Source organism: Lethenteron reissneri, chromosome 54 (genome assembly GCF_015708825.2).
Source record: "Lethenteron reissneri isolate LAM-NWPU_2019-01 chromosome 54, ASM1570882v1, whole genome shotgun sequence".
Classification (NCBI taxonomy): domain Eukaryota; kingdom Metazoa; phylum Chordata; class Hyperoartia; order Petromyzontiformes; family Petromyzontidae; genus Lethenteron; species Lethenteron reissneri.
The window spans coordinates 4,081,455-4,108,765 of NC_083832.1; the positions used below are offsets into that span (position 1 = coordinate 4,081,455).

Below are 27,311 nucleotides of genomic sequence, written 5' to 3' on the forward strand. Positions count from 1 at the left end.
GGTGGCTAGTTGGGTACAGCAAGGGGCTGGTACTAGTCACTGGGTGGCTGGTTGGGTACGGCAAGGGGCTGGTACTAGTCACTGGGTGGCTAGTTGGGTACGTCAAGGGGCTGGTACTCGTCACTGGGTGGCTGGTTGGGTACGTCAAGGGGCTGGTACTAGTCACTGGGTGGCTAGTTGGGTACGGCAAGGGGCTGGTACTAGTCACTGGGTGGCTAGTACCGGTACGGCAAGGGGCTGGTACTAGTCACTGGGTGGCTAGTTGGGTACGGCAAGGGGCTGGTACTAGTCACTGGGTGGCTAGTACCGGTACGGCAAGGGGCTGGTACTAGTCACTGGGTGGATAGTTGGGTACGGCAAGGGGCTGGTACTAGTCACTGGGTGGCTAGTTGGGTACGTCAAGAGACTGGTACTAGTCACTGGGTGGCTAGTTGGGTACGGCAAGGGGCTGGTACTAGTCACTGGGTGGATAGTTGGGTACGGCAAGGGGCTGGTACTAGTCACTGGGTGGCTAGTACCGGTACGGCAAGGGGCTGGTACTAGTCACTGGGTGGCTAGTTGGGTACGTCAAGAGACTGGTACTAGTCACTGGGTGGCTAGTTGGGTACGGCAAGGGGCTGGTACTAGTCACTGGGTGGCTAGTTGGGTACGGCAAGGGGCTGGTACTAGTCACTGGGTGGCTAGTACCGGTACGGTCAGGGCGAGTACGCCGATGACGAACGAAGCTTCACACGTCCCCAGACTGCGCATGCCTCCTTGCTCGCTGCATCGTGCGGCCTCTTTCAGGACGCTTGGCCTGTGCTTCCGTGGTCTTAGAAGGGCCCCCCCCCCAATCCCGTCTCCCCGGCCACGCAGGGTCACGCGCACAAACTCACTCGGCGCTTCGGCTCGGCTCGGACGAGACGTTCAACCTTTATTGTTCAGGGGGACGATGGACGGACGCGACGTGCGCACGCATCATCTCAGCGGGACGTGAACATTTTTGTTTTGTGTTTAGTATTGTGGAGTGGGGTGGGGTGGAGGTGGGGGGGGGGGGGGGTTGTGTTGGCGCGGTCGCCAGCTCCGTGTGCCACGCCAGCGGCTACAGACGCAGCCAATACATGGCACTGCGAATGCGGTTGTAGTCGGGCAGCTGCTCGATGGGACCTGCAGGCATCGGGGAAGGATGGGAAAGATGAAGCACACGGTTACAGAACGTTAACGGTCTCAACTTTGAGCGCGCCGTCTCCGCCACTACCACACAGAATCCACTGTGTCGGTGGCAGAGGTCGCAAACGGGTTTTGATTCCTTACCCGGCCGCACCAGGGTCGCAAACGGGTACCCGTACCAGTAGCCTACCCGAAGCCCGGCTACCCGTACCCGGCCGGGTACTGGTAGGGTACGGGTATCGGGTACCCAATTGCGACCTCTGGGATGAAGCCATGTTGCAGGCGCGGGTGAGTTGATTCTAGGAACTTGAATTGTGAGAAGAGACAAGAGGTTGGGAATTGAGTGACAAACAGTTACTCACCAGTGACTCACGGTCTACCCGTACCCAGCCGGGTACGGGTAGGCCATAGAGCTATGTGTGGGTGGAGCTGTGTGTGGGTGGAGCTGAGTGTGGGTGGAGCTGTGTGTGGGTGGAGCTGTGTGTGGGTGGAGTGTGAGTGGAGCTGTGTGTGTGTGGAGCTGAGTGTGGGTGGAGCTGAGTGTGGGTGGAGCTGTGTGTGGGTGGAGCTGAGTGTGGGTGGAGCTGTGTGTGGGTGGAGCTGAGTGTGGGTGGAGCTGAGTGTGGGTGGAGCTGTGTGTGGGTGGGGCTGTGTGTGGGTGGAGCTGAGTGTGGGTGGAGCTGAGTGTGGGTGGAGCTGTGTGTGGGGCTGTGTGTGGGTGGAGCTGTGTGTGGGTGGGGCTGTGTGTGGGTGGAGCTGTGTGTGGGTGGAGCTGTGTGTGGGTGGAGCTGTGTGTGGGTGGAGCTGAGTGTGGGTGGAGCTGTGTGTGGGTGGAGCTGAGTGTGGGTGGAGTGTGAGTGGAGCTGTGTGTGTGTGGAGCTGAGTGTGGGTGGAGCTGTGTGTGGGTGGGGCTGAGTGTGGGTGGAGCTGAGTGTGGGTGGAGCTGTGTGTGGGTGGAGCTGAGTGTGGGTGGGGCTGAGTGTGGGTGGAGCTGTGTGTGGGTGGAGCTGAGTGTGGGTGGAGCTGAGTGTGAGTGGAGCTGAGTGTGGGTGGAGCTGAGTGTGGGTGGGGCTGAGTGTGGGTGGAGCTGAGTGTGGGTGGAGCTGAGTGTGGGTGGAGCTGAGTGTGGGTGGGGCTGAGTGTGGGTGGAGTGTGAGTGGAGCTGTGTGTGTGGAGCTGAGTGTGGGTGGAGCTGTGTGTGGGTGGAGCTGTGTGTGGGTGGGGCTGTGGGTGGAGCTGAGTGTGGGTGGAGCTGTGTGTGGGTGGAGCTGAGTGTGGGTGGAGCTGTGTGTGGGTGGAGCTGAGTGTGGGTGGAGCTGAGTGTGGGTGGGGCTGAGTGTGGGTGGAGCTGAGTGTGGGTGGAGCTGAGTGTGGGTGGAGCTGAGTGTGGGTGGGGCTGAGTGTGGGTGGAGTGTGAGTGGAGCTGTGTGTGTGTGGAGCTGAGTGTGGGTGGAGCTGTGTGTGGGTGGAGCTGTGTGTGGGTGGAGCTGTGTGTGGGTGGGGCTGTGTGTGGGTGGAGCTGTGTGTGGGTGGAGCTGTGTGTGGGTGGAGCTGTGTGTGGGTGGAGCTGAGTGTGGGTGGAGCTGTGTGTGGGTGGAGCTGAGTGTGGGTGGAGTGTGAGTGGAGCTGTGTGTGTGTGGAGCTGAGTGTGGGTGGAGCTGTGTGTGGGTGGGGCTGAGTGTGGGTGGAGCTGAGTGTGGGTGGAGCTGTGTGTGGGTGGAGCTGAGTGTGGGTGGGGCTGAGTGTGGGTGGAGCTGTGTGTGGGTGGAGCTGAGTGTGGGTGGAGCTGAGTGTGAGTGGAGCTGAGTGTGGGTGGAGCTGAGTGTGGGTGGGGCTGAGTGTGGGTGGAGCTGAGTGTGGGTGGAGCTGAGTGTGGGTGGAGCTGAGTGTGGGTGGGGCTGAGTGTGGGTGGAGTGTGAGTGGAGCTGTGTGTGTGGAGCTGAGTGTGGGTGGAGCTGTGTGTGGGTGGAGCTGTGTGTGGGTGGGGCTGTGGGTGGAGCTGAGTGTGGGTGGAGCTGTGTGTGGGTGGAGCTGAGTGTGGGTGGAGCTGTGTGTGGGTGGAGCTGAGTGTGGGTGGAGCTGAGTGTGGGTGGGGCTGAGTGTGGGTGGAGCTGAGTGTGGGTGGAGCTGAGTGTGGGTGGAGCTGAGTGTGGGTGGGGCTGAGTGTGGGTGGAGTGTGAGTGGAGCTGTGTGTGTGTGGAGCTGAGTGTGGGTGGAGCTGTGTGTGGGTGGAGCTGTGTGTGGGTGGGGCTGTGGGTGGAGCTGAGTGTGGGTGGAGCTGAGTGTGGGTGGGGCTGAGTGTGGGTGGAGTGTGAGTGGAGCTGTGTGTGTGTGGAGCTGAGTGTGGGTGGGGAGCTGTGTGTGGGTGGAGCTGTGTGTGGGTGGGGCTGTGGGTGGAGCTGAGTGTGGGTGGAGCTGAGTGTGGGTGGAGCTGAGTGTGAGTGGAGCTGTGTGTGGGTCGGGGCTGTGTGTGGGTGGGTATGTGTGTGGGTGGAGCTGAGTGTGGGTGGAGCTGTGTGTGGGTGGAGCTGAGTGTGGGTGGGGCTGTGTGTGGGTGGAGCTGAGTGTGGGTGGGGCTGTGTGTGGAGCTGAGTGTGAGTGGAGCTGAGTGTGGGTGGAGCTGTGTGTGGGTGGGGCTGTGTGTGGGTGGAGCTGAGTGTGAGTGGAGCTGAGTGTGGGTGGAGCTGAGTGTGGGTGGGGCTGTGTGTGGGTGGAGCTGAGTGTGGGTGGAGCTGTGTGTGGGTGGGGCTGTGTGTGGGTGGAGCTGAGTGTGAGTGGAGCTGAGTGTGGGTGGGGCTGTGTGTGGGTGGAGCTGAGTGTGGGTGGAGCTGAGTGTGGGTGGAGCTGAGTGTGGGTGGAGCTGTGTGCGGGTGGAGCTGTGTGTGGGTGGGGCTGAGTGTGGGTGGAGCCGTGTGTGGGTGGAGCTGAGTGTGGGTGGAGCTGTGTGTGGGTGGGGCTGTGTGTGGGTGGGGCTGTGTGTGGGTGGAGCTGAGTGTGTGGGTGGAGCTGAGTGTGGGTGGGGCTGAGTGTGAGTGGAGCTGAGTGTGGGTGGAGCTGAGTGTGGGTGGAGCTGAGTGTGAGTGGAGCTGAGTGTGGGTGGAGCTGAGTGTGGGTGGAGCTGTGTGTGGGTGGAGCTGAGTGTGGGTGGAGCTGAGTGTGGGTGGAGCTGTGTGTGGGTGGGGCTGTGTGTGGGTGGAGCTGAGTGTGGGTGGGGCTGTGTGTGGGTGGAGCTGAGTGTGGGTGGAGCTGAGTGTGGGTTTAGTCATGAGCGTGGATCCCCCAGGCTGACTGACCAACGGCGGCAACGGCCGGGCACTTGTCGTAGATGTAGTGGGAGCAGACCCTGCGCAGAACCTTGGAATCCACAGCCTAGACACGCGGTACACACACACACACACCGTGTTACACACACACAGACACATGACACGCACGGCCACACACCACAGAACACACGAGCCTCGATTAACACACACACCACGCTACTCACACGCACACCGTCATACACACACACACGCACCGTGTTACAAACACACACAGACGCATTACACGCACGGCCACACATCACGGAACACACGAGCCTCGAATAACACACAGACCACGCTACTCACACGCACACCGTCTTACACACACACGCACACCGTCATACACATACACACACACACACCCGTCTTACACACACACACACACCGTGTTACACACACACACCGTCTTACACACACGCACCGTGTTACGCACACATTGTCACGAACGTGTTCCTCGTAATACCACACACAATCTACGGATGCACCAAGTGCCATGCACACTAACACAGCCCAGCTGTAGCGTGTTTGCAGCTTGTTGCGGAGGTCCCAGGTAGAAACCTGGCAGGCTGCCCTGGCTAATTGTACGGCGTTAACCTTAAATACACACCGATGCCCACTGGCATGCTGGCGCCGAATCACATTGCACAGCACATTGGGGGTTACCCTCCGACTGTTCGAGATGTCATGGAAGGCAATTTGAGTTGCCGAGGCATTTAGGCGAGCGCCATGTCAATGCAATGATGATTACGAGATCGTCATCTTGGAGTTGTCCCGGAACTGTACTCGGAGCCAACGGGGGGGATGTAAGTATTGGGGAGTAATGTGGTCTCATTCACAGAAGCCACAGCGAGGCCACAGCAAGGCCTGCGGCTTCACGGGGATCAGCGCGAGCGCCCACGTACGTCGATTCGCGCCTCCAGCTCGGGCAGGGGAATGCGCCGCCCGTAGCACAGCATCTGCCGCCCGATATCCTCGCAGATCGGAGTGGAACCTGGGTGTCGCACGCGGGTGCCGCACAGACGACGGTGTGAGAACCACGACCCCCGCCGGCCACCCCCACCACCAACGAATGCCGGGCAAGAGCCAGTACCTCGCCATCAATGCCGGGCGGTGGCCGATGGATAGTCGGGTAGGATTAGTGCGTGGTTAGCTACAGTGGTTCAGGATATGCCCATAGGTTGGCTAGTTGGCTAGGGTTAGTACTCGTGGCTGGCTGGCTATATTTGTATGTTTAAAGGGAGGGATTAGCACTACAGGCTGGTTGGCTCGAGATGAGGTCAGCGTTGGCTGATGAGGAGTTGGGCCAGCGTCCGGCTGTTGGAGAGCATCACCTGTGAAGGCCGGTACGGTACATGATGGGGTGGGTGGCCAGCAGTATGCCTGGCCGCCTTCGTCTCCCCAGTGCTGACGTTTACACTCCGCACAAGATACTCATTTGAGGCCGAGTCTACCTAGGGGAGGCCTGGGACTTCTTCAGATAACCGTCACTGGTGTTGGCTGCGAGCGGGAATCGAACCCGGGTTGCTGGGATCGTAGTGCAGCGCTCTAATCGCTGCGCTTACCACTGCTCGCTTGGCTACAGCACTAACGACAACACGCACACGCTCACAGGCACGCACCATCGAGCTGCAGCAGCATGTTGGTCTTGAGGAGGTTTTTGGCGCGAGTCACCTCACCGTCGGTCACGGACGTGCACAGGCGCATCCTGCAGGGCAAGACACACGGCACTGAGACACGGGACAGTGATGACACACGGGACGGTGAGACACGGCACGGTGGTGACACAAAGCATGGTGGTGACACAAAGCACAGTGGTGACACACGACATGGTGGTAAGACATGGCACGGTGGTGACACACAAAGCACAGTGGTGACACACGACATCGTGGTGACACACGGCACGGTGGTGACACACAAAGCACAGTGGTGACACACGACATCGTGGTGACACACGGCACGGTGGTGACACACAAAGCACAGTGGTGACACACGACATCGTGGTGACACACGGCACGGTGGTGACACACAAAGCACAGTGGTGAAACACGACATCGTGGTAAGACATGGCACGGTGGTGACACACGGCACGGAGACACGGCACGGTGGTGGGAAGTTGGAGGAGCTGAAAGGGGTCATTGGATGGCAGAGAACAGTGGACGGAGAAGACGTCGCACACGCACCACTCGGCCTGCACCCAGTGGAGCGTCTCCTCGATGCCCATGGAGTCGCACACCATGTACGTGCCCCAGAGCCCCGTGTCAGAGTAGCACGTGTTGAACGACTGGTAGCTGTGGCAGACGCTCTTCTGCGCCAAAGTCTGCGCCAGCTTGCTCGACAGGTTCTGCCAAGGAGCGGGGCGCAAGAAAACAGTGGGCGGGCTGTCCACACGGCTGACTCGACAGCTACACAAGCAGCGTGCGGCTGGACGCGCACGGGACCGCACACACGGCTGTTAACACAAGATAGCTGGAGATGCACGCAGGCAGCTGCACGCACACAGCTGTAGACATACAGACAGCTGAAGACACACAGCACACACACCTGTACACAGATAAAGACAGTCGTAGACACACACTCGCACAATACACACAGGCAGCTGGAGACAGACGCACACGGAGGGAGCTGTACACACAGACAGCTACACACACAGGCAGTTGTACACACACAGACAGCTACACACACATAGGCAACTGTACATACACACAGACAGCTACACACACACACAGGCAGCTACACACACACGCAGCCATCCACACACACAGGCAGCTGTACACACACACAGACAGCTACACACACACACAGGCAGCTACACACACAGGCAGCTACACACACACACAGGCAGCTACAAACACGCAGCCATCCACACACACAGGCAGCTGTACACACACACAGACAGCTACACACACACACAGGCAGCTACACACACACAGCTACACACACACAGGCAGCTGTACACACACACACAGGCAGCAGCAGGCATACGGAGCGGTGGGAGTGTGACTCACGGCGCCGCCCCCGTAGGAGCGATCCCAGTTGCCGATGAGCGTGTTGGCCACCATGAGGGGGATGGTGTCGGCCTCGGGCCAGCCAACACTCTCCACCGCCAGCGCCACGTGAGCCAGGGGCATCTTGTCGTCACGCACCAGGATCTGCGCCGCACACATACAGCCACGTCAGGAGGGGCGCACCACTCGCTAGGGCAGGCCCCGCCACGGCCGCCCTCGCACGGCACACACGGGGGTCGCGGGTTCATCACGGGGGGACCTCGGGGTCATCGCGCTGGGTGATCACGGGGGGTCATTGCGGGGAGGGGGGGGGGGTCCTGGAGTCGCACCTCGCTGCCGGTGAAGCGGCATATGGGCAGCACGGGCACCTTGTCCCCCTCGTACTGGAAGGGAAGGTTGCCCAGGTGCTTCTGGGCCAACTGCACCAGCTCTTCGTGGCGGACGCCTGCATGCGACGCAGAGACGCACAGCGGCAAGCGCAGAGACGTACACGCACACACGCGGAGAAATGTGTAAGAATACAAACACAGAGACAAAACTCCCCGATATTACCTTAATGGACTTTTGGGGAAGTGCTGTTATCAAGCACCCATGAAAGCGGTGGTTTATTGCCACCACTAACACTCGACCATTCCTCACTTAAAAAGCACTTCGTGACTGAATTTAACATTCTTGTGTGCGCGTAACTGTGTGCGTGTGTGCATTCAAGTGTGTGCAAGTATGCATGTATATCAAAGTGTGTGTAAGTGTGCGTGTGTGCAAGTGTGCGCGTGTGTGCAAGTGTGCGCGTGTGTGCAAGTGTGCGCGTGTGCGTGTGTGTGCAAGTGTGCGCGTGTGTGCGTGTGTGTGCGTGCAAGTGTGTGTAAGTGTGCGCGTGTATGCAAGTGTGCGCGTGTGTGTAAGTGTGCGTGTGTATGCAAGTGTGCGCGTATGTGTAAGTGTGCGTGTGTAAGTGTGCGTGCAAGTGTGCGTGTGTGTGTAAGTGTGCGGTGTTTATGCAAGTGTGCGCGTGTGTGCAAGTGCGCGCGTGTATGCAAGTGTGCGTGCGTGTGTGTGCAAGTGTGCGTGTGTGTGCGCGTGTATGCAAGTGTGCGCATGTGTGCGTGTGTGCGTGTGTGTAAGTGTGCGTGTGTGAAAGTGCGCGTGTGTGCAAGTGTGCGCGTGTGCAAGTGTGCAAGTGTGCGCATCCGTGTTCGTACCTCCCGCGGCCGACAGCACCATGCGGGGTCCCTTGTAGTGGGTGCTGATGTAGTCGACCAGGTCTCCGCGCGCAATCGACCTGCACACGCCGCAAGCGCCCGCACCCGGCCATCAGCGCCGGCTCGTTTCACGTGGAGGCACGACCTCGCGGCGCCGCTCTCGCGCGCTCGCATTGGCCGAGCGCAAATACAAAAACACGCTTAATCTACGCGGGACACCATAATTATATCTATGGGACCATTTGAACGTCACGACAGCTGTATTATTGCCGCAAAGGGTTAGGCCTACTCCTTTTTCACCGTAATTATACCGGACCTCGGCTCGGCTCTAACCATACACGAGCTAGAGCGTGGCGGGAGAGGCGGTAGCGCGTACTTTATGTTTTTCGTGGGCCCCAGGATGGTCCTGCCGAGCGCGGTGCCCTGGTAGGCGGTGGCGTGGAGGTAGTCGAACACCACCTCCTGCATGTTGGTCTCCACCTCCTGCATCTCGCGCAGGATCACCCCGCGCTCGCGCTCCATCTCCGCCTCGCCCAACGTGCTGTTCTGAATGATGTCCGCCAGGATCTCCACAGCTGGAGGCGCACGCGGTCACACACACATGCAGTCACAAAGACAAAGATCACTCCCTATAGACTTAACAGACTGTTGGGGCAAGTGGTGTTACATGGGACACGAGGGGAGTGGGTGGCCAGCACAACGCCAAACCACCTTCGATGGCAGACAGCTCAAGCGTGTACACGGGTCGGAGGAGCGCGGCTTCACACTTGTGTAAATGTGCTTGCTAAGGCGGTTCATAGGTCACCGGGTTCACAGCGAAGAGCCCTAACCACAGCGCTACTTCTCCACCCGTACCAGGACACGGGCTGCCTGGTGCGAGCCCAGCACCAGGCCCGGCTGCGGCTACTCTCGGATAACGAGGGCCAGCAGAGCTATTGTGTGGTGGCCACCGTGACAATGATGTTGCACCGAGGAGGAGAGTGAACTTGGGTGGTGCGGGGACCGCCCTGGCGCGGCGCACTCACCTTTGGGCAGGTCCTGTGCGAAGGCCTTGGCGAAGTAGACGGTCTGCTCACGCGACGTGTAGGCGTTGAGGTGAGCGCCCATGTTCTCAATCTCCAGCTCCAGGTCGAGCTGGGAGCGCTTCTTCGTGCCCTATCCACGTACACATTCATGCAAACACGCGCAGGCACATAAACACGTGCAGGCAAACAAAGACAAAGATCCCCCGTGTAGCCTTTAACAGACTATTGGGGCAAGTGCTGTTGGCGAGCACCTATGAAGGCCGGCATAGCACGACACGGGATGGGTAGCTAATCCATACCCGGCCGCCTCCGTCTATCCGGTGCTGATGTTTACACATCGCACCAGGCAATCATTTTAGGTTGCGTTTACCTAAGGCAGACAGAGCACTGGCTCCAATACTCACCACTGTTTTTGTTTATGACCGGGAATCTACCTCTGGTCGTTGGGTTCGCAGCAGTGTGCTTAGCACTACACTCCCACATCCCAGACACAACACACACATCCGCACGCAGGCACAGACAGACAATGGGAATGAGCCATAGCAGAGCCCTGCGGTGACATTGGTGGTTGTGGGAGGAAGGGGAAGGCCTGGGGGTCAGGGCGCTCACGCTAGGTCACGTGACCACTCGCACCTTGAAGGCCATGTGCTCCAGGAAGTGGGCGGTCCCGTTGTTCTTCTCATTCTCGTAGCGGCTGCCGGCGTCGATCCACAGCCCCACCTGCTCACTCCGCACATGGCGAGATGTTATCTCCCTCGCCTGGTATGCAGGAGGTCGTGGGTTCGACCCCCACCCTGATACCTGTATATTTGGAATTTGCATGTTCTCCCCGTGGTCGCGTACATTTTTCTCCAGTTTTTCCCTCCACATTTTGAAACGTGCATTTGGCTGGTTTAAATTGCCATGTGATTAGCCACTTCGTTGATCGATCATTTGTAGTCAGGTCGCATCTGACAAAGCGAAGTAGGCTTTAGCTGGTATATAAAATAAACTAGATTTAAAGTATTTAACCAGAGCCTCCTCACAAACACAGCCCTGATAACAGGCAGCTCTGTAGTAGGGCTCAATAGGTATTTCAATTACCCTTTGTTGGCTGTCATCGCAAGTCTGACACAGAGGTGTTGTTTCTCTGTGTGCGTATGTGTGTGTCTCTCTGCGTGTCTCTGTGTTGTCTCTCCCTGCTTATGTGTCTCCGTGTCTGTGTTTTGTCTCTCTCTCAAATTTATCAATCTTTGAAAGAACGTAATCAACCAGGTGGAGTGTTGACTGTTATGTTAGCCGACTCTCTGTGTTGTATTGCATTATATTTTTTACTAGGTTTGTTTTCTCTTTCATTTCTACCTGATGACGATTGCTTGTGTTGCAATCGAAACGTCGTATGCTAATATTTATTTTACAGGGAGGAACAATGTTCCACACTTCCCACCAGGGATTATTTAGCTGTCTGTCTGTCTGTCGTGCATAAATACATATATAATACACACAGCTCTTTGATTGGTGGAGACCTTACAAACAGCTCTTTGATTGGTGGAGACCTACTGCCGGGTACGGAGAGGGGAGGTGCCTAAGGGAGGAGGGTCAGGGGAGGGGCCTAAGGAAGGGGGGAGTCAGGAGAGGAGCCTGAGGGGGGGGGGGGTTCAGGGGAGGGGCCTGAGGGGGGGTCAGCGGAGGGGCCTGAGGGAGGGGGGGTCAGGGGAGGGGCCTAAGGATATGGGGGGGGGGGGGTGCTCAGGGGAGGGGCCTAACAGAAGGGGGGTCAGGGGAGGAACCTAAGGGAAGGGGGGTCAGGGGAGGGGCCTGAGGATATGGGGGGGGGGGGGTGCTCAGGGGAGGGGCCTAACAGAAGGGGGGTCAGGGGAGGGGCCTAAGGGAAGGGGGGTCAGGGGAGGGGCCTGAGGATATGGGGGGGGGGTGGTCAGGGGAGGGGCCTAAGGGAAAGGGGGTCAGGGGAGGGGCTTAAGGGGGGAGGGGCCTAAGGGAGGGGGGGGGCGATAGTTAAGGGGACTGTCTGGCTGGCTACCTAAAGTCAAGTTATCTTTTATACATACAGGTAGGAACAACAGGTTCCACACTGCCCACCAGGGATTATTTGTCTGTCTGTCGTGCACGAATGCGCTGTCCAACCAAGTTCCTACCTGCCCACTCCGAAGGAACGTGTTATTTTCTTTCTATGTGACTTTACCGAAAGAACCAAAGAGTAATTCCTGCAGTCATGAATGCTCCAAATCAAGTTTTTAGCACCACTCCTGTAATTCAAAGGGCCTCTTATTGTGACAGAAGTGACTAAGTGTTCTAGAATTTGAAACACGGTTTAATAAATATAATGCGGGCTGCTTTAAAGTGAGAGGCCTCGTGTGGTCATGGGCCGTGTTTGTCCGATGGGCCATAGGTTCCCCATCCCTGACTCAAGTAAAATACGACCCAGTTGGTGATTGTGCTGTGCCCTTTTGTGAGAGTAATGCCAAGGAGGTTAGAGTGGTAAGGGTGGTAAGGGGTGTGTGGTGGAGGGTGGGCAGCAATAACATCCACTGCCCCACCGGTCTGTTGAAGGTTACACGGAAGATCTGTCTTTGGGGGTAAGGGTAATGTGTGGGTAAGGGTAGTAGTGTAAGAGTGGTGGGTGGTGGGGGGTGGTGAGGCTATCACTTACCGTGCACGTGTGGAGGCCCGAGTTCTCGGAGGCCACACGGAGGCCATTGTCGAGTGTGGACACCTGCGTCTCAGGGATGTTGAGCAGCGCCTGTGCGTAGTTCACATCGCCCATGGTGCTCATGCAGCGACTCACCCGCCATGGCGCCTGCATCGGTCAACAACAGCGGAAAGCCGCTCTCGTCAAATCAAGTTAAAAAAAACCGCAAACGGCACGGCCAGAGCCGACAAGTGTCCCTCCCGGGGCGGCGCGCGAGCCGAGCTCGGGACCGTGCTGGACGGGGGGACGCCGACGGTGGGTGGTTGAATGATTGAGACAAAGGGAGACGTGTCAGCAGGTGGAAGAGACAAACAATAACGGGAGACAACGAATACAGGCGGGAGACGAGGTGACACCGATGGGCGATGGGGGTGGGGGGGACACCAGACAGATGGGAGACAATTTGAGACGTCAGGGAGACAGGAGACAATTGAAGATACAGGGTCATGTAAAAAGTCAAGGGACACGTGGCAGATAGACAAGTAGAGACACAAGGTCAGATGGGAGACAGGAAGGGATATATGGCAGACAGTAGACAATAGGAGACATACCGGTAAAAGGGAACACAATACGATGCATATAGCAGACAAATATAAGAGGAAAAAGATGCAAGGTCAGATGGAGTATGACAAGGTGAGACATGGGGCAGGATGCTACATACAAGGGGAGTTCCAGGGGGTGGGGTCAGACGCAGGATAGAGACAAAATTAGATGGGAAACAGGAGGGGAGACGGCACAGGTGCAAGGGACAAGGGGTGTACAGGTTCCAGGAAACACAAGGTCGGCCTGCAGACAGGGGGAGGGAAGGGGACAGGTAGGAGACCACAAGGGGAGACGGCACAGGTGGAAGGGACAAGGGGTGTACAGGTTCGAGGAGACACAAGGTCGGCCTGCAAACAAGGGGAGGGAAGGGGACAGGTAGGAGACCACAAGGGGAGACGCAGAGCAAGGCGAGGTCAGATGAGAGAGACAATTTCAGCGCCACTACGTGGTTCTTATTTTATCGACCCGGCCTCACTTTTACACGAACGCATCCGATGACCGCCGGGAGACACTGGGACGCTTACGAAGCGGCAATTGCGAATCCCACACAAGCCAGCCGGCGTCTATTCATCCTGACGCGCACAACAACCAAGCGACTGGCAAATCTGCGCAATAACAAAAAAAACACAGAAATCTCACAACTCACCTTCCTCCTTCACTCGCGGAAAGCCGCTCTCGACAAAAATAAAAAAAAACACCGCAAACGTCACGGCCAGAGCCGAGAAATGTCTCCCCGCGGGGGTGGGGGCACGCGAACACGCGAGCCGAGCTCGGGGGATCGTCATGCTGCTGCTGCTGCTGCTGCGGCTGCTGTTGCGGCTGCTGCAGCTTCTGCTGCTGCTGCGGCTGCTGCTGCTGCGGCTGCTGCTGCGGCTTCTGCTGCTACTGCTGCTGCGGCTGCTGCTGCTGCGGCTACTACGGCCTCGCTGTAACGCAGAGGCCGCGTGCGACGAACGCCGCTCTCTGCTGCTGCTGCCTCGGGGCGCATCCCACTGGGAGCTTTGCACAGAGAGTTGGTTTGTGGTGCTTTTTTGTAAGATTTTTGCTGCTTTTCCCTGGATTTTTTCTGCGTGGCATAGTCACTTTAAGATGAGTTGTGCGCCTTTTGGCGTCATCTGGTCCAACACCATGTGAGACTAGGCTCTAAGGAAAGCTGTCTCGGGTGTGGACCAATCAACTTCAAGGACAGTGCACATTATCAGAGTTGTGTTTTTTGTTTGCATTATGACCGCAGGTATTGTGGTCAATGCAAACATGACTCCTTGTAAAAAAGGTGTCAGTTTGTTGCCAGATAGAAGGGTTAAAAAACAATTATCACTTTAAGATTCATCTTGGTTCTGTCGGGGAGACAGCGTCATTCAGACGCTGTCTCCCCGACAGACCTGGTCTTCACCTGAGGACGGCTGCTTGCGTTGTGGCCGAAACGTCGTGAGAATTATTGTTTTATTTTTATAATTTTATTATTTCCCTTCTACGTGACTTTACCGAAAGCACCAAGAAGATGAATCCCTGCAGTCACGAAAGAAGCTTTAATCGAAATCACTTCAAGATGTTTAATTGTTCGTGTTTTTTGTTCGTTGCGGTTGCACCCGATTCAAGAGCCGACAACTCAATAGGGCTTTAACTAACAAATGAAACTATAAAACAACTGAAACGTCTCCCACCGTGTCCCAAATCCTCGCTACTGCCGCGCGGCCTAGCGAGCCCTGCGTGGGACTAGCGTCCCCGTGACCTCGGGGCGCTTCGCGGGAGATCGCGCGTGGACCCCGCCGCCCGCCGCCGCGATTAAGTCGAAGCGGATTGACGAGGGGGTGACGAAGGTGGACGATGAGGGGGAGGAGGAGGACGAGGGTGGAGGAGGGAGCGACTCACCCGAGTGGCGCGACGGGTAACGCCGCGCAGAGCCCGAGACAGACACAGCGACGCCATAGTTGGATCGAATCGAAGTGCGAGAATCGTCGCGTCAGTTACGCCACAAAGTGATTCCTTTGCGTCAACGCTATCCGCGTGTAATCGATTCGATAATTGTGGGCGACATTGAGATGGGACCTGACACGGAGGATCGATTCAAATGGTTCGATAAGTGTCGTTGGATTGAATCGATTGCAAGGTCGGGGGTTTGACACGTGGGTGTGGATCGATACAGTTGCGAAGTCGATTAATCGATTCCCACTATATTTATCCTCTCGGAATCCGATGAGCCATGAAGCTCTTTGTCTTTGTGACAGATGTGGCAAAGACTGAACAGTCGGTCAGCAAGTTAGAACAACAAACAATACAAACAAACGACACAAGTGCGACATCGAGAAAAGGAACTCACTGAAACATAAACAAATAAAGTGCACAAGCACCAATTGCTCAAGTAACATACATTCCTGTGGATGTGTCAACACAAATAATGAAGTTGGAGACACGCTCGTGCTTGTGAGTGTGGTGGTCCACTGATGGTGTGGACCAATCAGTTTTAAAGACAATGCATATATTATCAGAGTACGTTTTTGTTTGCATTCTGACCACAAGCATTGTGGTTAATGCAGACGTGATCCCTTGTAAAAGGTTTCAGTTTTGTGCTTTAACATCTAAACACAGCTGTTTTGTTGCCAGAAAAAAGGGGAAACCCTATGCTATGGTCGAGCACCGCATCTCGTCTCGCGTGGTGGTGGTGGTGATGCAGCGCCTCCAGTGGCTGCAGGGGTTACACAGGACAATCGAGTCTTAACCCGACATACACACTGCAAGAGACAATTCACTTCCAGTCTATACAAATAAATTGATGCACATCCCATGAGCCACACGTCCTTCTGGTAGTAGTGCATCAGATCAGCAGCATCGCTTGAACACAAGCAAAACTCTGGATCGGGTTCGACATTCGATGTATCTCATCAGCAGTGTCAGGGTGAGGGAGGGCCTTTTGTACGCAGCATGGACGGGCGGTGCTTTTTCTGTAGGATTTAATTGTTTATGTATGTGATGTTTGGATTTGTGTACAATGAATTTTAGGTGTTACTTGTAATTTTATTGTTTGTTGCGGTTGCACCCAAATCAAGAGCCGAATGGCTCACAGGGTTAATCCTGATTGAAAGCTTTCGTGACTGCAGGGATTCATGTTCTTGGTTCTTTCGGTAAAGTCACGTAGAAGGGAAATAATAAAATAATACAAATATAAAACAACAAAACTTCTCACGACATTTCGACTGCAACACAAGCAATCATCATCAGGTGTGAAATCCACAGCAAGAAAATTTACAAATTTTCTTGCTGTGGATTTCAAAAATGTCTTGCTGTGGATTTCACACCTGATGATGATTGCTTGTGTTGCAGTCGAAACGTCGTGAGAATTTTTATTGTTTGATATTTATATCATTTTATTATTTCCTTTCTACGTGACTTTACCGATAGAACCAAGAATATGAATAGGTTAAATCCTAATAAATGAAACTGAAGCTGAGGCTGGCTTGTACCAATGCTGCTGACCTGCCAGATGTTGATCGTTCTGCTCGCTGGCCGAGGAAAACCTCACCGAGTCCCAAGACTTGTTGTTGTTCAGGAGAGTGCTGCTACGTTTGTCGCAGTATGGGGGCGATGTTGCCGCTGCTGTGTGTGATCCCAATTGAGTCATTTGCGGGACATTTTTCAGCATTTGGGATGTTTCCACCAATACGAGTTAAGTATTTTTTTGTATGGAAGGAAACCGGAGGAAACCCGTTGCAGGACAGAGGGAGAGAGAAAATACAAACTCCATACGCCCGAGTCGGGAATCGAGCCCGAGAACCGAGGTGCGACTTCCACCACCCTGCTGCCCCAGATGCGACACGGCACCGTGTGTTGGACAGATGCCGCCACTCCGAACGCTGTCAATGGAATAGCACCTGCAATAGCCCTCTCTAGCCCCTCCACCACCCTTCCCACCCACATTCATAACGATTGGTGAAGTATGGTCAAACAGCCCTCAAGGCTAACACGGTGCGGAGAAGCCTGCATCCATATACAGAGCTGTGAATTTTTCTCTAATTATTATTCATTATATTTCGATTTAAAGCTTTCGTGACTGCAGGGATTCATCTTCTTGGTTCTTTCGGTAAAGTCACGTAGAAGGGAAGTAATAAAATAATAAAAATAAAACATAATAAAATAAAATAATATAATAAAATAATTATTCATTATATTAGTCAACTTATTTCTCCAGCAAGTCCCACGACAGCTCAGAATTTGAAGCAATCTCGCTGAGACCGACCGAGCGTTCCTCTCCGAGGCTCGCGGTAGCCAGCAGCCACTGCCCACCGCTCCACGTTGACCACGTGCTGCGTTGACCACGTGCTGGAGTTTGTCCGCCGTGACCTCGCGGCGACTCGAGCGGAGTCACCAAGCTAGCCGGTCTCGCCCTCGTAACAATGATTCACCATTGACCTAACCCACGCAGATAGTGAGGGGTGTGGGGGGTGGCGTTCTACCAAGACGCAGATGCTGGAGTTTGACCCCCGATTCTGATGTTCACTGTGACAATGGCTTGTCTCACTGGACTGTGGACCGCGGGTCTTCCCTGCAAGTCATTGTGAACTTGCACTCGGATAGTGTTCTTGTCACCCCTGCCGTATCGACCGCAATTTGCAATCAAAGGCAACTCCTGTTCATATTTTATTTTTATAGTCGCCTTCACTTTTGTTTTTTCACTCCCAGAGATATTCATGTTGCGTGCCACATCCCACTTAACGCTACATCCCTCGGTGCGCTCTGCTGATATGAAACTAAATAGAAAATAACAGCGTTGAGTCGAGCCAGTCGTAAAACATGTACACGTTCCTCCGCACATGCGTTTGTCCCAGGAGAGAATATCTGTTCCCCTTGGGAACCAACATTTGCACACCTTTTGTTTTTCACATTCTATTCTTGTGTACGCCAGCAATCTGTTCAGGAGCCCGATGCCAGTGTCGAGGTCTCTGGCCACGATGAGAGGGCTTCAGCAGAGAGAGAGAGAGTTCGTGTCATTAAAGCCTTTATATTAAGTTCACTTGCTTGCTTGCTTGCTTACGACCGTGCAAATCTTTCGGTCGTTTTTTAACCCACTTCCCGTGATCCAATCGAGCTGTGCGTGACAATGTATTTTCGTGAAATTTTTTTTTCAAAATTTTACACCTTTTAGGATTTTTTTTTAGATTTAATTACCAATTGCTTAATGGTGGCAGACAATCATCTGACCCATAGGTGGCAGCCATCTCAAGCCAGAGGACGAGAGGACTCTAGCCGCCCGTTTCAAAGACCAATGTGGGCTGGGTTGTGGCCCATTGAACACGCATATAAAGGATTTATAGTGAAAAACTTTGTTTTTACGGGTTAATTTTTTTTGCTGTTCCTCCTCTGTTGATAGAGCGCAGACGACAGTGGGTTTACCGTGTGGTCCATAGTTAGAGTTGCATGGGCACAATTGCACTACTGTGGCTTGTGTCTCTAATTGTTCATTTATGAAGGAGTTGCGTGCATCGACCTGGCGGTGTTCTGATGTGGTTGATGGTCACACCGATGTCTTGGTGGAGGAGGAATGTCCAAGCCAAGGGGTGCGGGTCTGGGTGAGATTCTAGGATGGTGACATTCAATTTCAACTAAAACCTCCGAGTAATACCTCTCTCCAAATGTATTTGCGAAAGTTTTTCCATTTGCTTTCAGTACTGTACAGTACATTATTGCCATTTTATACTCTTTGTGTGGTGCTAACGTTGTCCTCACCAAGGCAGTGCCTAACCTCTAACCCTCACCACTGGACCCTAATCACCGGACCCTAATCTTTATCGCTTAGCTTAACCCTGACGTGGGAGTACAAGTGAGCAGGTCGTGAACACACGTTCTGCCGTGGGAAAACAAACGTGGATTAATTCATTTTTGCCTGTGCCACCTTGGAGATCACATGGCAACTATAGTCTCGCTGCGGTGATCATCTCTGTTGACTGCCCTAAGCCAGTCGTAGAAATTCCTCAATCCTATGGTGGGAAATAATTCACAGGATGACTGTTTCTTTTCCACAAAGTGTTGCTGAGACTATTTGTTATCGACCGCAGAGGAATGATGGGCTGAGCAGAGCCCTGAGTGGAAAGTGTAAAATCGCGTCAATTCACAACCCGCTGTCAGTTGATCTCTCTCATCACATCACTCAACGGCCATCGCTGGAACCACTCAATAACACTGGTCAACAACAAATAAACATTTTTTTCTGGCCTGGACTTTTGCAGCTGTTCTAGACTAATTTCAGGGTGCTGATTCCAAATCTGATCTCAGATTTGCTCTATCACATCTCATTTTTAAATCCTTTATATTAAGTTCGCTTGCTTGCTTGCTTGCGTGCTTGCGTGCTTGCTTGCTTGCTTACGACCGTGCAAATCTTTCGGTCGTTTTTTAACCCACTTCCCGTGATCCAATCGAGCTGACATTTTCCACACAGACTCGTTGTGCGAGACAATTAATGTTCGTGAAAATCTTTTTCCAAAATTTTACACTGTTTAGGGAAAACAAATTAAATATTTAATTACCAATTGCTTAATACTGGCAGACAATCATCTGACCCATAGGTGGCAGCCATCTCAAGCCAGAGGACGAGAGGACTCTAGCCGCCACGCATATAAAGGATTTAGAGTGAAAAACTTTGTTTTTACGGGTTAATTTTTTATGCTATTGGCATACCCCATTTTCATTGATTTTACCCGAAATTAACTCTGTCACTTATGATTGCAAGTTGTTGCGAGTCAGTGACTGCTTTAGTGATAAAATATGGTGCTGTATTTTTAGGATAGTGTGTTTATAATATCATTTTATGTAGACATCCACATTTATTTAATATTTTTCTTCCGCAGTTTTTATTGAAAATGCAATATTTTATATCTCAAAAACCTGATGTGATAGACAAAAACTGATGCCAGCAGCAGACATCACGGCTGTCGCAATTTTGAGAAAAACTGATACCAGATTTGGAATCAGCACCCCAAAATTACCTTTGGAATACCTTATGCCAGAAAAAGTGTGTTGACCCGTGTTATTAATCTCGATGACTGCGCACAGTTGGTGTTCGTGCCCTTCTCACTGCGCGATGCCATCACTAAGACGCTGTGCGTCACAGGAGGGGGGCGATGTTGCTGCGTGTGATCCCGATTGAATAATTTTCAGGTTTTGAATTTGGCAAATTTGGGATGTTGGCTATCAACAACAAGGCAACTCCTATGACTAATTGGGAATGGGACGCAAGCGTAGGATTGATCACCCTGTCGCTGGCCGCCTTTGGGGAGGGTGTATAGTATGAAAGGCCGAAACACCCTAGGAACCAAAGGGTCACTACTGACGATGCGCTCCCCAAATTTCACCAGGCTCACTGTTCATGAACTCTTGGAAGTGCTTGCACAAAGGATAGTAACATCTCATCCTGTGTTCTTTGGAACCCATCGGGGAGCACGCGGCACTGTGACCTCTGTGCCATGGCTGGACAAATCTCCTTGGACGTGAGAAGACGTTTTCACTGCAGGGCTGTTCTAATTCACAAGGCGACTGTGCGTAGCTGTGCTCTCTATTTGTCTCACCTGTTGTTATTACCATTTGATAATCCTAAACATTTGTGAGGCGCGTCTGATTGCCTAAGAATAGTTCTCATATTTCGCACACGATTTGGATCAAAAGCATTTGTCGTAGCTCCTCAAAAGAGTTTGGAACCACCTAGTTTCGCCTCTTGGCATCTCCATTCTGCCATCGCTGTCCTCATTAATAGCTATTAAGAGTTTTTTAGTTTCGATTTAAAGCTTTCGTGACTGCAGGGATTCATCTTCTTGGTTCTTTCGGTAAAGTCACGTAGAAGGGAAATAATAAAATAATAAAAATAAAACATAATAAAATACAATTCTCACGACGTTTCGGCCACAATGCAAGCAGCCGTTGTCAGTTGAAGAACAGGTCTGTCTTTCGGACAGCCGCCCTCAGGTGAAGAACAGGTCTGTCTTTCCGACAGACCTGTTCTTCACCTGAGGACGGCTGCTTGCGTTGTGGCCGAAACGTCGTGAGAATTGTATTTTATTATGTATAACTTTTATTATTTTATTTTTTCCCTTCTACGTGACTTTACCGAAAGAACCAATAAGATGCTATTAGTTGAATATGTAATTGTGGAATGCTGTGATACTGTCGGGAAATAAACTTCTGATTCTGATACAATGGCTCACTCGTGCTGAGTGATGTATAGGCGCCGAGTATTATTTCACGTTTAATCCGCCCGCAGTATTTACTCGAGTGGCCTGCCGAATTGGAACCACAAACCTCTCCAGCAAGCGGCGAACGTGCGGGGCCACGTCACCCGGTAATGTGGCACTCACAACCCGGTAATGTGGCACTAACAACCCGGTAATGTGGCACTAACAACCCGGTAATGTGGCACTCACAACCCGGTAATGTGGCACTCACAACCCGGTAATGTGGCACTCACAACCCGGTAATGTGGCACTAACAACCCGGTAATGTGGCACTCACAACCCGGTAATGTGGCACTAACAACCCGGTAATGTGGCACTCACAACCCGGTAATGTGGCACTCACAACCCGGTAATGTGGCACTAACAACCCGGTAATGTGGCACTAACAACCCGGTAATGTGGCACTCACAACCCGGTAATGTGGCACTCACAACCCGGTAATGTGGCACTCACAACCCAGTAATGTGACACTCACAACCCGGTAATGTGGCACTCACAACCCGGTAATGTGGCACTAACAACCCGGTAATGTGACACTCACAACCCGGTAATGTGGCACTCACAACCCGGTAATGTGACACTCACAACCCGGTAATGTGACACTCACAACCCGGTAATGTGACACTCACAACCCGGTAATGTGACACTCACAACCCGGTAATGTGGCACTCACAACCCGGTAATGTGACACTCACAACCCGGTAATGTGGCACTCACAACCCGGTAATGTGGCACTCACAACCCGGTAATGTGACACTCACAACCCGGTAATGTGGCACTTACAACCCGGTAATGTGACACTCACAACCCGGTAATGTGGCACTCACAACCCAGTAATGTGACACTTACAACCCGGTAATGTGACACTTACAACCCGGTAATGTGGCACTAACAACCCGGTAATGTGACACTCACAACCCGGTAATGTGACACTCACAACCCGGTAATGTGACACTCACAACCCAGTAATGTGACACTTACAACCCGGTAATGTGGCACTAACAACCCGGTAATGTGACACTCACAACCCGGTAATGTGACACTCACAACCCGGTAATGTGGCACTTACAACCCGGTAATGTGACACTTACAACCCGGTAATGTGACACTTACAACCCGGTAATGTGACACTCACAACCCGGTAATGTGACACTCACAACCCAGTAATGTGACACTCACAACCCGGTAATGTGACACTCACAACCCGGTAATGTGACACTTACAACCCGGTAATGTGACACTCACAACCCGGTAATGTGACACTTACAACCCGGTAATGTGGCACTCACAACCCAGTAATGTGACACTCACAACCCGGTAATGTGACACTCACAACCCGGTAATGTGACACTCACAACCCGGTAATGTGACACTCACAACCCGGTAATGTGGCACTTACAACCCGGTAATGTGACACTTACAACCCGGTAATGTGACACTTACAACCCGGTAATGTGACACTCACAACCCGGTAATGTGACACTCACAACCCAGTAATGTGACACTTACAACCCGGTAATGTGACACTCACAACCCAGTAATGTGACACTTACAACCCGGTAATGTGACACTCACAACCCGGTAATGTGACACTCACAACCCGGTAATGTGGCACTCACAACCCGGTAATGTGGCACACACAACCCGGTAATGTGGCACTCACAACCCGGTAATGTGGCACTCACAACCCAGTAATGTGACACTCACAACCCGGTAATGTGCCGCTAACAACCCGGTAATGTGGCACTCACAACCCGGTAATGTGACACTCACAACCCGGTAATGTGGCACTCACAACCCGGTAATGTGGCACTAACAACCCGGTAATGTGACACTCACAACCCGGTAATGTGGCACTCACAACCCGGTAATGTGACACTCACAACCCGGTAATGTGACACTCACAACCCGGTAATGTGACACTCACAACCCGGTAATGTGACACTCACAACCCGGTAATGTGGCACTCACAACCCGGTAATGTGACACTCACAACCCGGTAATGTGGCACTCACAACCCGGTAATGTGGCACTCACAACCCGGTAATGTGACACTCACAACCCGGTAATGTGGCACTCACAACCCGGTAATGTGACACTCACAACCCGGTAATGTGGCACTTACAACCCGGTAATGTGACAGTCACAACCCGGTAATGTGGCACTCACAACCCAGTAATGTGACACTTACAACCCGGTAATGTGACACTTACAACCCGGTAATGTGGCACTAACAACCCGGTAATGTGACACTCACAACCCGGTAATGTGACACTCACAACCCAGTAATGTGACACTTACAACCCGGTAATGTGGCACTAACAACCCGGTAATGTGACACTCACAACCCGGTAATGTGACACTCACAACCCGGTAATGTGGCACTTACAACCCGGTAATGTGACACTTACAACCCGGTAATGTGACACTTACAACCCGGTAATGTGACACTCACAACCCGGTAATGTGACACTCACAACCCAGTAATGTGACACTCACAACCCGGTAATGTGACACTCACAACCCGGTAATGTGACACTTACAACCCGGTAATGTGACACTCACAACCCGGTAATGTGACACTTACAACCCGGTAATGTGGCACTCACAACCCAGTAATGTGACACTCACAACCCGGTAATGTGACACTCACAACCCGGTAATGTGACACTCACAACCCGGTAATGTGACACTCACAACCCGGTAATGTGGCACTTACAACCCGGTAATGTGACACTTACAACCCGGTAATGTGACACTTACAACCCGGTAATGTGACACTCACAACCCGGTAATGTGACACTCACAACCCAGTAATGTGACACTTACAACCCGGTAATGTGACACTCACAACCCGGTAATGTGACACTCACAACCCGGTAATGTGGCACTCACAACCCGGTAATGTGGCACACACAACCCGGTAATGTGGCACTCACAACCCGGTAATGTGGCACTCACAACCCAGTAATGTGACACTCACAACCCGGTAATGTGCCGCTAACAACCCGGTAATGTGGCACTCACAACCCGGTAATGTGGCACTCACAACCCGGTAATGTGACACTCACAACCCGGTAATGTGGCACTCACAACCCGGTAATGTGACACTCACAACCCGGTAATGTGGCACTCACAACCCGGTAATGTGGCACTCACAACCCGGTAATGTGCCGCTAACAACCCGGTAATGTGGCACTCACAACCCGGTAATGTGACACTCACAACCCGGTAATGTGGCACTCACAATCCGGTAATGTTGCACTCACAACCCGGTAATGTGACACTCACAACCCGGTAATGTGGCACTCACAACCCGGTAATGTGGCACTCACAATCCGGTAATGTGACACTCACAACCCGGTAATGTGACACTCACAATTCGGTAATGTGACACTCTTAACCCGGTAATATGACACTCACAACCCGGTAATGTGGCACTCACAACCCGGTAATGTGACACTCACAACCCGGTAATGTGACACTCACAACTCGGTAATGTGGCACTCACAACCCGGTAATGTGACACTCACAACCCGGTAATGTGACACTCACAACCCGGTAATGTGGCACTCACAACCCGGTAATGTGACACTCACAACCCGGTAATGTGGCACTCACAACCCGGTAATGTGACACTCACAACCCGGTAATGTGGCACTCACAACCCGGTAATGTGGCACTCACAACCCGGTAATGTGGCACTAATAACCCAGTAATGTGACACTCACAACCCGGTAATGTGACACTCACAACCCGGTAATGTGGCACTCACAACCCGGTAATGTGGCACTCACAACCCGGTAATGTGGCACTCACAACCCGGTAATGTGACACTCACAACCCGGTAATGTGGCACTCACAACCTGGTAATGTGGCACTCACAACCCGGTAATGTGACACTCACAACTCGGTAATGTGGCACTAACAACCCGGTAATGTGGCACTCACAACCCGGTAATGTGACACTCACCACCCGGTAATGTTGCACTCACAACCCGGTAATGTGACACTCACAACCCGGTAATGTGACACTCACAACCCGGTAATGTGGCACTCACAACCCGGTAATGTGACACTCACAACCCGGTAATGTGGCACTCACAACCCGGTAATGTGACACTCACAACCCGGTAATGTGGCACTCTCAACCCGGTAATGTGGCACTCACAACCCGGTAATGTGGCACTCACAACCCGGTAATGTGGCACTCACAACCCGGTAATGTGGCACTCACAACCCGGTAATGTGACACTTACAACCCGGTAATGTGACACTCACAACCCGGTAATGTGACACTCACAACCCAGTAATGTGACACTCACAACCCGGTAATGTGACACTCACAACCCGGTAATGTGACACTTACAACCCGGTAATGTGACACTCACAACCCGGTAATGTGACACTTACAACCCGGTAATGTGGCACTCACAACCCAGTAATGTGACACTCACAACCCGGTAATGTGACACTCACAACCCGGTAATGTGACACTCACAACCCGGTAATGTGACACTCACAACCCGGTAATGTGGCACTTACAACCCGGTAATGTGACACTTACAACCCGGTAATGTGACACTTACAACCCGGTAATGTGACACTCACAACCCGGTAATGTGACACTCACAACCCAGTAATGTGACACTTACAACCCGGTAATGTGACACTCACAACCCGGTAATGTGACACTCACAACCCGGTAATGTGGCACTCACAACCCGGTAATGTGGCACACACAACCCGGTAATGTGGCACTCACAACCCGGTAATGTGGCACTCACAACCCAGTAATGTGACACTCACAACCCGGTAATGTGCCGCTAACAACCCGGTAATGTGGCACTCACAACCCGGTAATGTGGCACTCACAACCCGGTAATGTGACACTCACAACCCGGTAATGTGGCACTCACAACCCGGTAATGTGACACTCACAACCCGGTAATGTGGCACTCACAACCCGGTAATGTGGCACTCACAACCCGGTAATGTGCCGCTAACAACCCGGTAATGTGGCACTCACAACCCGGTAATGTGGCACTCACAACCCGGTAATGTGGCACTCACAACCCGGTAATGTGACACTCACAACCCGGTAATGTGGCACTCACAACCCGGTAATGTGACACTCACAACCCGGTAATGTGGCACTCTCAACCCGGTAATGTGGCACTCACAACCCGGTAATGTGGCACTCACAACCCGGTAATGTGGCACTCTCAACCCGGTAATGTGGCACTCACAACCCGGTAATGTGGCACTCACAACCCGGTAATGTGGCACTCACAACTCGGTAATGTGGCACTCACAACCCGGTAATGTGACACTCACAACCCGGTAATGTGGCACTCACAACCCGGTAATGTGGCACTCACAACCCGGTAATGTGGCACTAATAACCCAGTAATGTGACACTCACAACCCGGTAATGTGACACTCACAACCCGGTAATGTGGCACTCACAACCCGGTAATGTGGCACTCACAACCCGGTAATGTGGCACTCACAACCCGGTAATGTGACACTCACAACTCGGTAATGTGGCACTAACAACCCGGTAATATGGCACTCACAACCCGGTAATGTGACACTCACCACCCGGTAATGTTGCACTCACAACCCGGTAATGTGACACTCACAACCCGGTAATGTGACACTCACAACCCGGTAATGTGGCACTCACAACCCGGTAATGTGACACTCACAACCCGGTAATGTGGCACTCACAACCCGGTAATGTGACACTCACAACCCGGTAATGTGGCACTCTCAACCCGGTAATGTGGCACTCACAACCCGGTAATGTGGCACTCACAACCCGGTAATGTGGCACTCTCAACCCGGTAATGTGGCACTCACAACCCGGTAATGTGGCACTCACAACCCGGTAATGTGGCACTCACAACTCGGTAATGTGGCACTCACAACCCGGTAATGTGGCACTCACAACCCGGTAATGTGGCACTCACAACCCGGTAATGTGGCACTCACAACCCGGTAATGTGGCACTCACAACCCGGTAATGTGACACTTACAACCCGGTAATGTGACACTCACAACCCGGTAATGTGACACTCACAACCCAGTAATGTGACACTCACAACCCGGTAATGTGACACTCACAACCCGGTAATGTGACACTTACAACCCGGTAATGTGACACTCACAACCCGGTAA

At 53.0% G+C, this 27,311-nt stretch overlaps 1 protein-coding gene across 1 annotated transcript; it reads right to left on the bottom strand.

Moving 5' to 3' along the window:
• Nucleotides 1–893: 893 nt before the first annotated feature.
• Nucleotides 894–14,926, bottom strand: LOC133356502 (mitochondrial-processing peptidase subunit beta-like). Its single transcript, XM_061574045.1, has 13 exons — nt 14,785–14,926; nt 12,331–12,477; nt 10,314–10,400; nt 9,681–9,810; nt 9,032–9,230; nt 8,656–8,735; nt 7,786–7,901; nt 7,457–7,600; nt 6,632–6,792; nt 6,071–6,156; nt 5,354–5,442; nt 4,443–4,518; nt 894–1,146 (listed from the first exon to the last, which is right to left on the bottom strand). Exons 1-13 carry the CDS (start codon nt 14,839–14,841, stop codon nt 1,082–1,084), a joined length of 1,437 nt encoding a protein of 478 aa, XP_061430029.1. The 5' UTR covers nt 14,842–14,926; the 3' UTR covers nt 894–1,081.
• Between the last annotated feature and the right edge of the window lie 12,385 nt (nt 14,927–27,311).

Bases quoted from the DNA above. Each gene is read 5' to 3' on its own strand.
- LOC133356502 (XM_061574045.1), bottom strand. From the start codon at position 14,841: ATGGCGTCGCTGTGTCTGTCTCGGGCTCTGCGCGGCGTTACCCGTCGC. The intron at 12,478-14,784 runs GTGAGTCGCTCC...TGACCGATGCAG, and splicing joins TTACCCGTCGCGCCACTCGG to GCGCCATGGCGGGTGAGTCG. The intron at 6,793-7,456 runs GTGAGTCACACT...GCTCCTTGGCAG, and splicing joins GCTCCTACGGGGGCGGCGCC to AACCTGTCGAGCAAGCTGGC.